Source organism: Exserohilum turcica (genome assembly GCF_000359705.1).
Source record: "Exserohilum turcica Et28A unplaced genomic scaffold SETTUscaffold_21, whole genome shotgun sequence".
Classification (NCBI taxonomy): Eukaryota; Fungi; Ascomycota; class Dothideomycetes; order Pleosporales; family Pleosporaceae; genus Exserohilum; species Exserohilum turcicum.
The window spans coordinates 311,941-325,024 of NW_007360037.1; the positions used below are offsets into that span (position 1 = coordinate 311,941).

The 13,084-nt window shown below is 55.3% G+C and overlaps 4 protein-coding genes across 4 annotated transcripts; 2 read left to right on the plus strand and 2 right to left on the minus strand.

Annotated features, from left to right (window-relative positions):
- Nucleotides 1–175: 175 nt before the first annotated feature.
- SETTUDRAFT_28586 (uncharacterized protein) lies at nt 176–4,260 on the plus strand (the record flags this gene model as incomplete). The annotated part of the gene is made up of 2 exons (XM_008027898.1): nt 176–362; nt 434–4,260. 2 exons carry the CDS (start codon nt 176–178, stop codon nt 4,258–4,260), a joined length of 4,014 nt encoding a protein of 1,337 aa, XP_008026089.1.
- Nucleotides 4,261–6,667: 2,407 nt separating this feature from the next.
- SETTUDRAFT_110368 (uncharacterized protein) lies at nt 6,668–8,948 on the minus strand (the record flags this gene model as incomplete). The annotated part of the gene is made up of 3 exons (XM_008027997.1): nt 6,668–7,168; nt 7,223–8,784; nt 8,912–8,948. The coding sequence occupies 3 exons, from the start codon at nt 8,946–8,948 to the stop codon at nt 6,668–6,670; spliced, it is 2,100 nt and encodes a 699-aa protein (XP_008026188.1).
- A 2,091-nt stretch (nt 8,949–11,039) lies between these two features.
- SETTUDRAFT_39687 (uncharacterized protein) lies at nt 11,040–11,399 on the minus strand (the record flags this gene model as incomplete). Its single annotated transcript, XM_008027920.1, has 1 exon — nt 11,040–11,399. One exon carries the CDS (start codon nt 11,397–11,399, stop codon nt 11,040–11,042), a length of 360 nt encoding a protein of 119 aa, XP_008026111.1.
- Nucleotides 11,400–12,443: 1,044 nt separating this feature from the next.
- Nucleotides 12,444–12,910, plus strand: SETTUDRAFT_169307 (uncharacterized protein). The gene has a single exon (XM_008027998.1). The coding sequence runs from the start codon at nt 12,707–12,709 to the stop codon at nt 12,881–12,883; it is 177 nt and encodes a 58-aa protein (XP_008026189.1). The 5' UTR covers nt 12,444–12,706; the 3' UTR covers nt 12,884–12,910.
- The last annotated feature ends 174 nt before the right edge of the window (nt 12,911–13,084 follow it).

Here is a 13,084-nt window from a genome sequence, read left to right on the forward strand (position 1 = left end):
CAGAAGTTCAGCAGACGCCTGCTCCCACCCAGGACCCTGAGCAACCGGCGGGACAAGAACCCAGAGCCCTTGATACCCGTCACCGTTACTGGCCAAGGAAGCCAGCGAAGAAGAACGAAGAGGACGCAAGTCGACGAGCTCAGTTCGTCCGGGCATCCCCAAGCGAACCAGCAGCATGAAGAGGGCATACAACTACTTCTTCGGCGCAGGTGCTCCCGTGCCCGCGCCCGCTGCTCCCCCCGTCACCACCACCGAGTCCACACCACCAAGCAGAGATGGTACAAAACTGCACGACAATGGCGTAGATACCCCGCCTGAGACGCCCCGCGAGGCCCCGGCACGCCTTAGTGAAGACGAAGCTGGTACGTGATGCCCACACGGGCCCCTCCCCCTCACTCCCCCCCCCCTCTCCTGCCCAATAACACCTTCCCAGCGATTCCCCGCTATCCTCTCTCCCTTCACGCGAGAGCGTCCCCATTAAGCAACGCCCCTCCGAATACTGTGCTGACCTATGGCTCTCCCCCCTCAGCAGACTCTCCCGCTCCCTCACCAGATGATTCCGACAGCCTCGAGACGCAAATCTCGAAGCTCAAGAGGAAGCTTGCACGTGCTGAAAATGACCTCGACGAGGCACAGCGCGTTGCTGCTACACAAGACGAGCATGTGCGCAGTCTAGAGGAGGACCACAAGGAGCGCGAAAAAGAGTTTGAGTCGCGCGAGCAGACCCTCCAGCAGGACAAGAAGGAACTCGAGGAGCACATGGTCAGCGTCGTCGTACAGCAAGTACGCGAGGCCAAGGCCAAGGAGAGGAACACTGTCCGCGAAGAGTGCGAGGCCGAGTTCAAGGCCAAGGTTGAGGAAATGAACAAGGAGGTTGAGACTCTTCGTGGTAACGTTTCCGACCTCGAGAGCTCGATCGAATCGTACAAGGCCGACATTGCTAAGCTCCAGGCTCTGGTCGACAGCCAGCAATCAGCTGGCGCCGAGTCGGCCGACAACTCGGCTGCCATTGAGGCCAAGGAGGCTGAAATTTCTGCCGTCAAGACACAGCTCGAGGAGGCCACCACCGCAAAGAGCAGCACCGAGAAGCAGCTCGCCGAGGCTCTTGCCACGATTGAGGAGCTCAAGAGCCAGAATGCCGACACAGTCGCCAAAGCTGAGCTCGATGCCCTTGCTGCCGACCGCGATGCTCAAATAGCCAAGGTTGAGGAGCTCACCGCCGAGGTCGCTGTCCTCAAGACGCAAATCTCTGAGCTGGAAGAACTCAAGTCCAAGCACGCTGAGCTCGAGGCCGCACACAGCAAGCTCTCGGACGAGCTTGCCACCCGAAGCAGCCAGGAAGCTGATGCCGACAAGGCGTCCAAGGCGGAGATTGAGGGTCTCCGCAGCACCATTGCTGAGCTGCAGGCGTCTCTCAAGGAGGCCAAGGATACTCTTGACCAGAAGGCTGCTGACCTCGAGGAAAAGACCAAGGAGCATGCCGCTGCTACTGAGCAGGTTGCATCTCTCACCGAGTCATCCAAGAGCGAGGTTGATGGCCTCAAGGCTGAGATTAGCGAACTGCAGGACAAGCTCAAGGCTGCCGACCTGTCCAAGGGCGACTCTGAGGAGCTTGCTGCAAAGATTACTGCTCTCGAGAAGTCGTTGACGGAGGCACAGGACAGCCTCACTGCCAAGGCATCTGAACTCGAGGCGTCTTCATCTTCCCTTGCTTCTGAGAAGGAAGCTGCCATCAAGGCTGCCGAGGAGGCTCAGACCAACGTCAACTCACTTACTGCTAAGATTTCCGAACTCGAGGCCTCTCTCAAGGAGTCGCAGGAGAGCCTTTCCGCCAAGGACGCTGAGCTCGAGACCGCCAAGGGCGATGCATCCAAGGCTATCAGCTCTGCCAAGGAGGAGGTTGCTGGACTCCAGAGCACTGTCAGCAAGCTCGAAGCTGAGATTGAGAGCGCCAAGGGTTCTTCCGACGAGCAGACTGCTGCTGCGAAGAAGGAGGCCGAGGAGCTTCGCGAGACCGTCTCCAAGCTTGAGGCTGAGTTGGCGGCTGCAAAGGAGGAGTCTAGCAAGGCTTCCGAGGCTTCTGCTACCAAGGTGACTGAGCTCGAGGCTTCGTTGAAGGAGGCTCAGGATAACCTTGCTACCAAGGAGTCTGAGCTTACCGCTGCAAAGGAAGAGGCCAGCAAGGCTGTCGAGTCATCTAAGAGCGATGCCGAGGGTCTCCAGAAGACCATTGCCGATCTCGAGGCTTCGCTGAAGGAGGCTCAGGACAACCTTGCTGCTAAGGATACTGAACTTACCGCCGCAAAAGAAGAGGCCACCAAGGCAGTTGAATTATCCAAGGGCGATGCCGAGGGTCTTCAGAAGATTGTTTCTGACCTCGAAGCCTCGCTGAAGGAGGCCAAGGACGGCTTGTCTGCTAAGGAGACTGAACTTGCCACGGCAAAGGAAGAGGCTAGCAAAGCCATCGAGTCGTCCAAGGGCGATGCCGAGGGTCTCCAGAAGACCATTTCCGATCTCGAGTCCTCGCTGAAGGAGGCCAAGGACAGCCTGTCTGCTAAGGAATCGGAACTCGAGGCCGCCAAGGGCGAAACTACCAAGACGGCTGAATCTTCAAGTGCAAAGATTGCCGAGCTGGAGGCTAGCCTGAAAGAAGCCCAAGATAGCCTTGCTGCTCAGAAATCCGAGTCAGAGGCTAGTCTCAAGGAAGCTCAGGATAGTCTTGCTGCGCAAAAGTCTGAGTTGGAGGCCAAATCTGCCGATGCTGGCAAGGTTTCTGGACTCGAGGAAGCTCTTGCTGCTGCAAAGGCTGAACTTGAGGCGGCCAAGGGTGAACTCGAGGCTGCCAAGGGTGAGACCACTAAAGCTACCGAGTCCTCAAGCGCAAAAATTTCAGAGCTGGAGGCCAGCCTAAAAGAAGCCCAAGATAGCCTGACTGTTCAAAAGTCCGAGTTGGAGGCTAGTCTCAAGGAAGCCCAAGACAGCCTTGCCGCCCAAAAGACCGAGTTGGAGACCAAGTCTGCCGAGGCCGGCAAAGTCGCCGGACTTGAGGAGTCACTCGCTGCCGCCAAGGCTGAGCTTGAGGCTGCTACCGCTGCAAAGGACGAAGCTATAAAGGCTACCGAATCATCCAAGCAGGAGACCGAGAGCCTTCAAAGCACCATCAGCGAACTCGAGGCATCTCTCAAGGAGAAGACTAGCCAGCTCGAAGCCAAGGAGGCCGAGCACTCTGAATCTGTCAAGGCCGCCGAAGCATCCAGCAACGACAAGATCGCCGCCCTTGAGAAGGAACTTGCCGATGCCAAGGCTGAGGCCGGCAAGGTCGCCGATCTTGAGGCTAAGCTTGCCGCTAAGGAGACGGAACATTCCGAGGCTCTCCAGGCCGCACAGTCCTCTGGTGACGAAAAGGTCTCTTCTCTCGAGAAGGACCTTGCTGCCGCTGAAAAGGCAAAGGAAGCTGTCGAGGAGGAGCTCAAGGCATCCAAGCAGGCTGAGGCTGAGGCCAAGGAGAGTGCCGCAAAGGCTGCAGAGGGCTCCTCCAAGGCCGAGACTCTCGAGACCGAGATTGCAGACCTCAAGGCATCAGCTGAGAAGTCGACTGCTGAGAAGGCGGAGCTCGAAGAGAAGATCAAGGCCAATGACACCAAGATTGCCGAACTTGAATCAAGCGTCGAGGCTGCCAAGGCCAAGGAGTCTGAGCTGACTGCCCTTCAGGCCAAGCTTGACGAGTCTATTCAGGCCTCTGAGACGGCTACCAAGGGCCTCGAGGCCTCCAAGGCTGAAGCTGCTGAGGCCAAGCAATCGCTCGAGTCCCTCCAGGCCACCCTGAAGGAGAATGAGGAGAAGACGGCTTCCCTGCAATCCGAATCGGAGACTCTGAAGAAGGAGCACGACGAGGTCAAGACTGAGCTCGCATCCGTCAAGGAGCAACTCGAAAAGGCAAAGGCTGAACAAGAGGAGCTCAAGGCCGCCGCTGCTCAGAAGGCTGAGGCAAAGGAGGCTGAGCCCGTCAAGGAAGCCGAGAAGCCCGCTGAGGAGACACCTGCTGCCACTGAACCGGAAGCCGCCACTGCTGATGCCCCTGCTGGTGACGACATCAAGGAGACCGAAGTTGAAGCACCTGGCTCCCCCGACTCCAACAACGAACCAGAGACTCCTTCTACTCCTACCGCTGACGACAAGGACGATGACGGCGAGGCGAACGGTGAGCAAACACCAAGCGGGTCGAAAAAGAAGAAGAACAAGAAGAAGGGCAAGAAATAAATGTCTTGACCCTTTTTTGAACCAGAATGAAATATGATGGGATGAGACGATGGAATGAGACGATGGAATGAATCGGAACGGAATAGGTTGGTTGGTTGTTTTGCATTATACCCTTTTGCTGCACGAGCAACCCTGGCCAAGCGGCTAGCTGTGTTGTGTCTTGTGTGTGTGGGAGGAGGTTCACTCTCAGACTGCTGAGTTTGTGTCTTTTTTACATTCTCGTTTTGTTTGGTGGTTGCAGGATGCAGGATGCGGTAATGACATGTTCGCACAAGCTCTTTTTTTTCTTCTTCTCTCTTTTCCCACATCTAACGCTACTATGCATGATGTGGATGCTGGAGAGAAGGAAGGCACAGGAGCTACTCACGCGTGAACGAATACGAAGCAAGGAGAAAACCGAAAAACGAAACCAACGAGAGAGAGATGAGATGTCTTTACGTAGCTAATGAGTTATTCACGCGTTTTGTTGGTTTTTGACATTTTGTTTTTTTGATAGACGAAAACCCGAATATACCCTTCTCTTCTCTACGGTACACTGTTCCATGTCGATGTTACTATCATGAGATGAAGTGAAGTTTTTTTTGTTTTTCTACATATCTTCTTTGACCTTTTCACTCGCTTGAAGAATACTCATATTTTGCATACTATAGTTGCTTTCAACAAGGGATAATCACACAATACAGCCGATGAGGGCACGTACAAAAGGTATGGGGAGGTACAGCAAGTAGACTGGCAAACTTATTCAGTCTAAGCACAACAAACAACAACAACAACAACAACAGCAACAGCAACAGCAAACAATAGCATGACTTTATATACCATTTCCCTCGACCCTCGCCAGCTAAAAGAATATATATGAGGATTAACATGTTATTACAAGTCTAGTCCCAGCTTCTCCTTGTCCTTGTCCTTGTCCTTCTCATCCTCGTTATCGCATACGCCTACATATGTACATACCTCCCAAGGTCCAAGGTCCAAGGTCCAAGGTCCAAGGTCCTGGGAGAAGTATCCCAAGTAAGTATTACTGCAAGTAATCATGTACTTGTTTATTTTACCATGTTGAGTTGCTGCTGGATGCGTTTTGAACAGAACTGTTTAGAGAAGTAATTGTTTATGGTTGTTATGTATGTATGTATGTATGTATGTATGTATAAATCTTCACTTTGATGTTCTACATAGCATGATATGTACCTTGCTTGGATAAAAGGTGCATGAGTATATTGTGGATCTGGTAAGAAGAGTGAAGGAAAGAAAAAAAAGAAAGAAAAAAAGAGGTGTGCGATGTTATCGTCATGTCATATGCTTCACGTGGATGAGAAGTGGATACAACAATAGTCCGTGCAGGGAGGGTATTTAACAAGGTCATCATGTATCCATACAGCATACGATACGTACCTCTCTGATTGCTTAGAACAGCGCAAGGATGAGTCTCGCGAAATCTACTTCGGGAAAAAAAAAAGCGAGACAGAGGGCGGAGATTGCAAGGTCGCAGTAGCAAAAAGACTAGCCATTTGACTACATGATGATTTCAAAGTAACGCTACCGACGCCGCCCGTGTCCTCCACTACGCCGTGTCTAATGCAAGCCTCCAACATCCAAGGGGGTGGGTAATATATGCTAGCCAAGATATCCGTGATCAAAGAGAGGGAAAAAAAGACATGTTCTGGTCTAAGGTACAATAGCGATAATAATGACGCGTGGAGGGGTATTGGATAGATAGTTGAATGAATGAATGGGTAGGTAACTAGAGCCGAAAAAGGGGGGTGTTAGGGAGGGGGAGAGAGAAAAGAAAGAGGAGGAGGGGAAGGGTGCAATGTGGAAGCAGAATATGATGGGGAAAATACATGAAGAATCAAAACAACACCATGACCATGCAGGAAAAAAAAGGAGGGAAAGAAAAAAAAAGGTTCGACCGTTTCCTTGCTTGGCAACGCGTGGGTATGTAGTCATGTCGTCTGCCTAGATTCTCCGCCTGATCAACCATATATCGTTTCGTGTCGAGCGCGTAGATCCATGGCCGCCTAGCAGGTAGAGAGCCGATGATGAACAATCAAGGGAAACCCGCAAAAACGCCTTGCCTTGCCTTGCCTTGCCCCAGGGGTATGATGCGTCTAAATGGGAAATGTCAAAAAACAGGTAAAAAAAAATAAGAGATGCGCCGCCATCAACACCTGAAAACAGATACGATAAGAAATCCAACGAGTGAATAGTGGCTTCGCGAAACCAGGCAGATTTGCGTGAGGCAAACCCAGCAACGAGTGGTGTGGAGGGTTATTGGCACAGCACGCCCAATCGAGTTAGCCTGACAATGGATCATGCGGACATGATCACCCGACGTCCATCCCAGACCCACCGCGCGTAGTCGTGGCTGTAACTCTGCGTAACCTGTCGCTGGATCTGGTCTTCTCTACACCCTCGTGGTGCCTTCGCCGTATTGATGGTAGGCGCTGTTTGCCGGCATGTGGCTGAGCTCGGCCAAAGCGTTGGGGCGAGGCATCTGCAACGACTGCGCGATAGACGGCATCTCCGTAGCACCCGAGGCGTTGAGATAACCATAGTCCCAAGATCCTCGCCCTCCGTGTGTGAGGGCTACTGGGTATGGCGACACCTGGTGAGTGGAAGCGCCCCACTGAGTCATGCTTTGCCCCGGCGGCGTCCCCTGAGCAACCGGCATGCCGTGTCCTGCTGACCCGTCGAGGCCTGCTGCCATCTTTGGGTGGGGGGATAAACTAGAAGAAGCCATATGAGGGGTGTAGACTGTTGACGCAATCGATGCAGTCACTGATTGTGGCGATGTGTTTCGATGCGCGTCCATTGTTGCCTGCGAGACGGCGCTTGGGGCGTAGGTCGATGTCGATGTCGCGACAGGCAGCGATCCAACACCAGCTGTCGAGGAATAACTGGCAGACTGAGGACTGTTAGCTTCACGCCCTGCAGCAGGGTCTTGGAAGGGAAAACATACATATTTGCTGATAATCTTTTTTAGTGCGTGAGACAAAATCTTCCATGGAAACACCTTTACATCCTTTTCGATGTTGCGGGGTTTGGGGGAGGGGAAGCCCATGATGACCTTGAAGAACTCCTCGCTGTCTTGCTTTGCCTTGGAAACAGTCAGAGGCCGAAAGCCTTCGAGGTTGCGGCGGATGCGGTTCTTTTCTTCAACGGTAAAGCGAACGTTGACCAGCTGCTCAAGCAGGTATATCGTATCCACGCTTGTGATGAAGTGCTCGTCCTTTTCTTCCCACCAGATGCAACTCACGCAAATGCTACGAGCCGCTCGTGCTTCTGAAGTAACGGGCGCGAAGGAGGTGGTGATGGTGCTACCGTGCTGCGACCGTTTGAACTCAACAAGCCGCCTCTTCGCATCAAGCTCATCTGCAGTCCAGTCGCTGCTCATCTTGTCGAGGTCCCCGTCAATCTTCAAGATTGCCTTGGACTGATACATGGAGTATGGGTTGAACGGCTGCGTCGAAGAGCTGCCGCCGCTTACTTGTGCAAGATGCGTTGCGCGAACAAGAATAGGCGCTGAGATTGCGGCTGGCGAGGGAAGCACAGGGGCTGCCGTGGATACAGTGGATCGACCTCCATGTGCAGTGGAGCCGTACGAGCTGTATGAGTGTAGGTTTGGGGATATTTGCGATAGTTTGTAGTCGCCATGGCCCATATTCATGCCTGAAGGCACGGCATAGAGGCCCTTTTGCGCAAAATCCGAGCCATAGGCTGTTTGCTTGGCTGAATCGTATCCGTTGCTCCGAGCGTACGTGTTGGACAGTGGAGGATGGCTAGGCAGCGGTGATATCTGCACACCAGAATAGGCTCCAGACGTCGCATGCGGCTTCGCGAATCGAGAGAATTTTGCGCGCTTCCCAGCGCTGACGGTTGGGTAATCCTGCGTGTCGCTGAGCTCCGCCGAGTATCTTCGCTTTCTAGGAAACTCGGGCGAGGATTGGTAGGCCAGGTTTGGCGACATGTCGGTATAGGTGAACTTTCCTGCGTCCGTCTGGATTCTGGTGCGGCCGAGTTTGTCCTCAATCTGCAGCTTCAACATCATGGTGGGGTCCCAGGTGTTTGTGAGGGGGAATGGGGGCACCTCGACGTTGAGGACATAGTTGTACCACTGGTCGTGGTCGTCATATTCGACCTTTTGAAGTGCGCCGACGCACTTTTCGTCGCCAAACATGAGGATGAACGCGCAGTAATGCGCCTCGAGGTCGTAGTTGGTCCGTAGTTGCAGCGTTACCGTAGATCCAGCAGTGCCCTGTGCAGGAGTGATTTGTTCCGTGATTTCCGTTTCAGTAGCAGTGAGTGAAGCGGGATGACGAAGACCTGCATCGATAAATGCTGCATCGGATCGATGGTTGGCCGCACCGCGTGACTCGTAGGTTGAGCTAGGCAGGTAGGGCATGTCTGCACTCGCAGGCTCATGGGCCAGTCCCGCGGACGCACCCGTATACTGCGATGCAAATGCAGGCTGGACAATGCCTGGGTAGTTTGCAGCCTGATTTGATCTGGTGCCTTCGGCATCTGCACGGCGGTGGTCAGTCAAACGTGCTGATGGTTCGCACGTGGGCCAGTGCCAGGTTCATGCACCCCCCAACTCTGGCAGGTGCCCTTCCTTGGACATCTGTCAGATGAGGCAAACATCACTCACCATACACATATTGCTGCTTTTTGCTGTATCCTGACATGGACAGTGATTTTGCTGTTGCTACAGCTCCAACAGCCAGAGACCCACTACAAAGACCCACACGGCGCGGTGTTTTGAGTCTCTTATCAGTGCCCCCAGAGTGCAGCCTGACACGGCTGTCAGGCAAAGGCTGTGTTGATGTTAGCAAGCAGCCTGCAAGTGGGGGTTGAAAAAAAAAGCAGGCAACAGAAGCGGGGTGTGGGACTTGCAGTCCTGAACCCGGCTCAAGTCGCAAACGAGTAGTGAGGTGCGCACCTGATGACTTGGAGAGACGAGGCAAGCCAGTTTGAAAGATGTAGAGACAACGTGACAGACTGTGCAAGGTTGGCGGTGGGCGGCCTACCGACTGTCCACAGACAAGGGCTTCTTGCTATGGGCAAAGGCGGCACTGAAGGGGGTTTGGAGACAATGTGGATGAATCTTTGGACCAGTGAAGTCGGCAGAGATGGTCTACTTGGAGACAGACAACCAGGGATTTCAGGGGCTGGATTCATACGGGAGCCCGGGCGACTTTGAGCGTGTGTGGGTGTGACAAACACGGTGGGCTCAGCTCTCCGCCTGTTGTAGCCCAGACAATAGCAGGTCGTTGGCGGCGAAACAGGGAACAGAAAGTGGCAGTCCAGCAGCAATGGCGAGTGATTCAGAGCAAATGCCAGGAGCTAAGATGAATGTGAGTGTCTTGTTACGACATGTCGCACATTGCGACCCGCAATTCCATGTGACTGATGGGCCAACTTACAGGATGGACAAAGGAGCAGAGAGACACGGGCCAAAAAGCAGCCAATCTGCATGAGGCTCGACAGCCTTGCGGAGCGCGAGGTAATAGGGCGCTGCGCGAGTATATCAAGCTTGGACTGTGGAGGTAGGCGGCAGTTAATACTAGGCAGTGATGGTAATGTATCGAGGCGGCGGGCGCGAGATCCAGGGCAGCGGAAGACGACGGGATTGGCTTATCCGCAGGCAGTGGGGTATCAACGAAGCTGCAGGGAAAATGGAGCGACGACTGTGAGGGATGGAGAGTTTGGATGACCGTTTGGTGCTTACCGATCCCGTCAAGCTGGGAGGACTGGGGTGGGCTACGACTACGACGGTTGACCACCACGTCGCGCAAAAGGGCCTGACAGGACCTAGAGCCGTATCCGGAGATGCAAACGGCTCAAGGGAAGCGGGCGGCTGGAATCCGTGCGCTGAGGCTCTGGTGGGAGGCCTCTGATGACGCAGGACGGCGAAGTGGCCGTAAGCTTAGTTTGGCGGCTGCCTGTCAGTGGTCGATGGCTTCAGCTAGGGATGGGCAGGCCGGACGAGCCGATGGCGACGGGCCCTGCATGCAGTTGCCAGAGCGGGCGATGGCTGGCAGCCCGAGAAGGCAGAGCGTCGCCGTGGCTACCTTGACGGCGTGGAGCGGGCTCTCTCTCTCTCTCTCTGAGACGTGAGCAATGGAAGCGAGGTGCGGATGCGGAAGGGCCAGGGCCAAAGCGTCGAGACAGGGAGCGAAGAGAGAAGATTGCAAACGGGGGAGGGCAATGGCGAGCACTGGGGGCAATATGGAGAGGGGGGAAGGGGGGGGGAAGGGGGGGTGGAGGCGAGGGGATGGTGCTGATGATGATGATGGGAGGGGGGATATGGCGCCGTAGACGCAGTGGCCGGGCGTAGCAGTGGCATGGCGGGCAGGAATCCAGGGCGGCGGTGACCCAGACGATGATTTACATGACTGTATGTGTGTGTGTCTGTCTGTCTGGCGTACATGCGGCCCAGCAGTCGAGTGAGCATCAGCAGCAAATCCGGGGGCGTCTGCTGCAGACAGCTGTCAGGGCGAGCCATGAGCCTGAGGCCCGGGAGATGGGCGCCAGGGCTGTGGGCGGCAGCGAGTGGTCGCCCACGACGGCAGCTGGCGGTCCATGGCAGCCAATGCGCAGCAGTGCCCAGCTTGGCCCCAGGCAAGGGCCTGGTGGTGAGCGAGGTTGGATGGATGGAGTGTGGTGAGCCGTAGCCTCCGCTGCTAACGAACTGCCACCCGGCTAGCGAAGACGCATCTATTTCTGGTGTGGCTTGCAGGCCGCCCATGGCCAGCATCCCTGTCGCCGTCGGCTGCTCATGGCCAGAAAAGCCCCGCTGCGACAGCCTCCTCCGCCTCCGCCAGGCACCGACTGTTGGCTGACCCTGGCGCCGTGTCCTGTGCTGTGCTCGCTGCCGGCGCCGGCGCCGTTGTGATGGTGGAGGAGGTGGAGGTGATGTGTGATTTGGTGTTGTAATGGTGGGCGGTGGTGATGGCGGTGATGGCGGCGATGGCGGTGATGGGATGGTAGTCGTCATGGTGGTGGGCGTCGTCGTCGTCGTCGACTGGCATGGCAGCGGCGCCTCGTCCCCAGCCCCTCCGCGCCTTCCTCGCTCGCCGTCGTGCCTGCCTGCCTCGGTCGGCGCGTCGCAGCTGTGTCGCTCTTTCTGTTTGCATGCCGCATCGCGCCGCATCGGGAACAACAAATAGCACCCGCCCGCCGCCGCCGCCGCCGCTCCTTCCGCGTCATGAGGCTGATTCTTCCCCGTGGCCCTTCTAGACTCGTCCTTTTTTCCTTCACCCTCGCTTCTCTCTCACAGTCTTACGCCCACCACCGCCATCACACGCCTGCCTCACCTCCTTCACCCATGTCCTGGCATCTCTCTCTCTCTCTCCCTCTCTCTCTCCCTCTCTCTCTCTCGCTCTCTCGCTCTCCATCCGCCACGTGCTCGCCGCACGCTCAGGGTCTCATGCCCTCCTCAGCGCCACATGGTCAGTGAGCTTTCTACACATATTCTTAGAAAGCTGATGCCGTATTACCCACTCTTTTTTGGCCCTACCCGATCCTTAGCGGCCTTTGCGTGGCTGTGTGTAAGCCGCCCATGGCCAGAAACAGGCCTTTAGCCTTGCAGCGCTTGCACCATAATACTTCCCCTCGAGGCATCCCGCTGCGCTGGACTAAGACGCTGCCAGACCAGCAGCTGAAGTCTAGAGGGCCAGGGCTCGCCTAGTGCCCTCATAGAGCACCATGGCCAATCTGACAACAGCATCGCTACCGGCACTTGCACGTACTACTCCTTCTCTGCTCACGCCGCTATCCCCGCGCCCCTACTTAGGCCCCCGTCTACTCGTCCTCTGCCATGTACAAGAATCGAGACGCATACCACAATGCATCATGCCAGAAGCCCGCCCACCGCCGCTACAAGGCGAACTTGCCTCTTTTCTTCGCAGCTGGGCCATCGCAGCCGTGACTTCCCGAAAGAGGCCGGGCGTCACCCATACTTGCAACACGATGCGTTTGTCCTCTCCGTGGCTGCAAAGTCAATCCATCCATTCGCCTACCCCGTAACGCCTCTTTTTACGCCGACAGATGACTGCAGACGCTCCCGAGCAATCCGAGATTGCTGATCTGGCCCCTTTAAGCGTGAGCAAACGCACAGGGTTGCGTACAATCAGAATAGCGGTTGCCACGAGGACGTTTGCCATGGTGCCGGGTCGCTGCTCTCAGCACTTGAAACACGCTTCGCAGTGCTCGTAGTACAGGCTGGGGTCTTATGCAGTCAGCTTTTATGTAATCATGAGCCCCATGGTACAGGGTCTTTGCTGACTTGGCCGGCCCAGCTGGTTGCTCGATGCGTCTCTCGACCTGCAGCACTTTGCTGAAAGATGGAGCATCCCGCCATGCCTGATGAATACAATGGCCGACCTGTGCAATCTTGCCAACGGGCTTTGTGCTCCCACCGTGCTAACCATAGGCCGCTGCCATGGTGCCACAGGCTGAACACAAAGATTTTCATCGTCACGTCCACTGCGCCATGCGGAGCTCCAACCGCTTTGGTTGTTCATCACAGACTCTACACGCACGTTTCTCGGACCAGCTCCTCTTGCACAGACCTATCATTCACAAAGCCACTGTCAGTGCGTCGTCCGACTCCGTGTAGCTTGTGGTTAACTTCATCTCGCCTGAATGCATACCACTTTGATCAAGCAAGCAACCGAATGGAAGCAAGAACCCATGAACAGTATCAGTTCAGAAAAGACACGAGGTCATGCTTGACTCCAAGACACCACTCACACATTCACGCTAGCGCAGCTGCACTGTGTCCTCACGCCTACCCAAACTCCACCAAGTCATGGCGAGA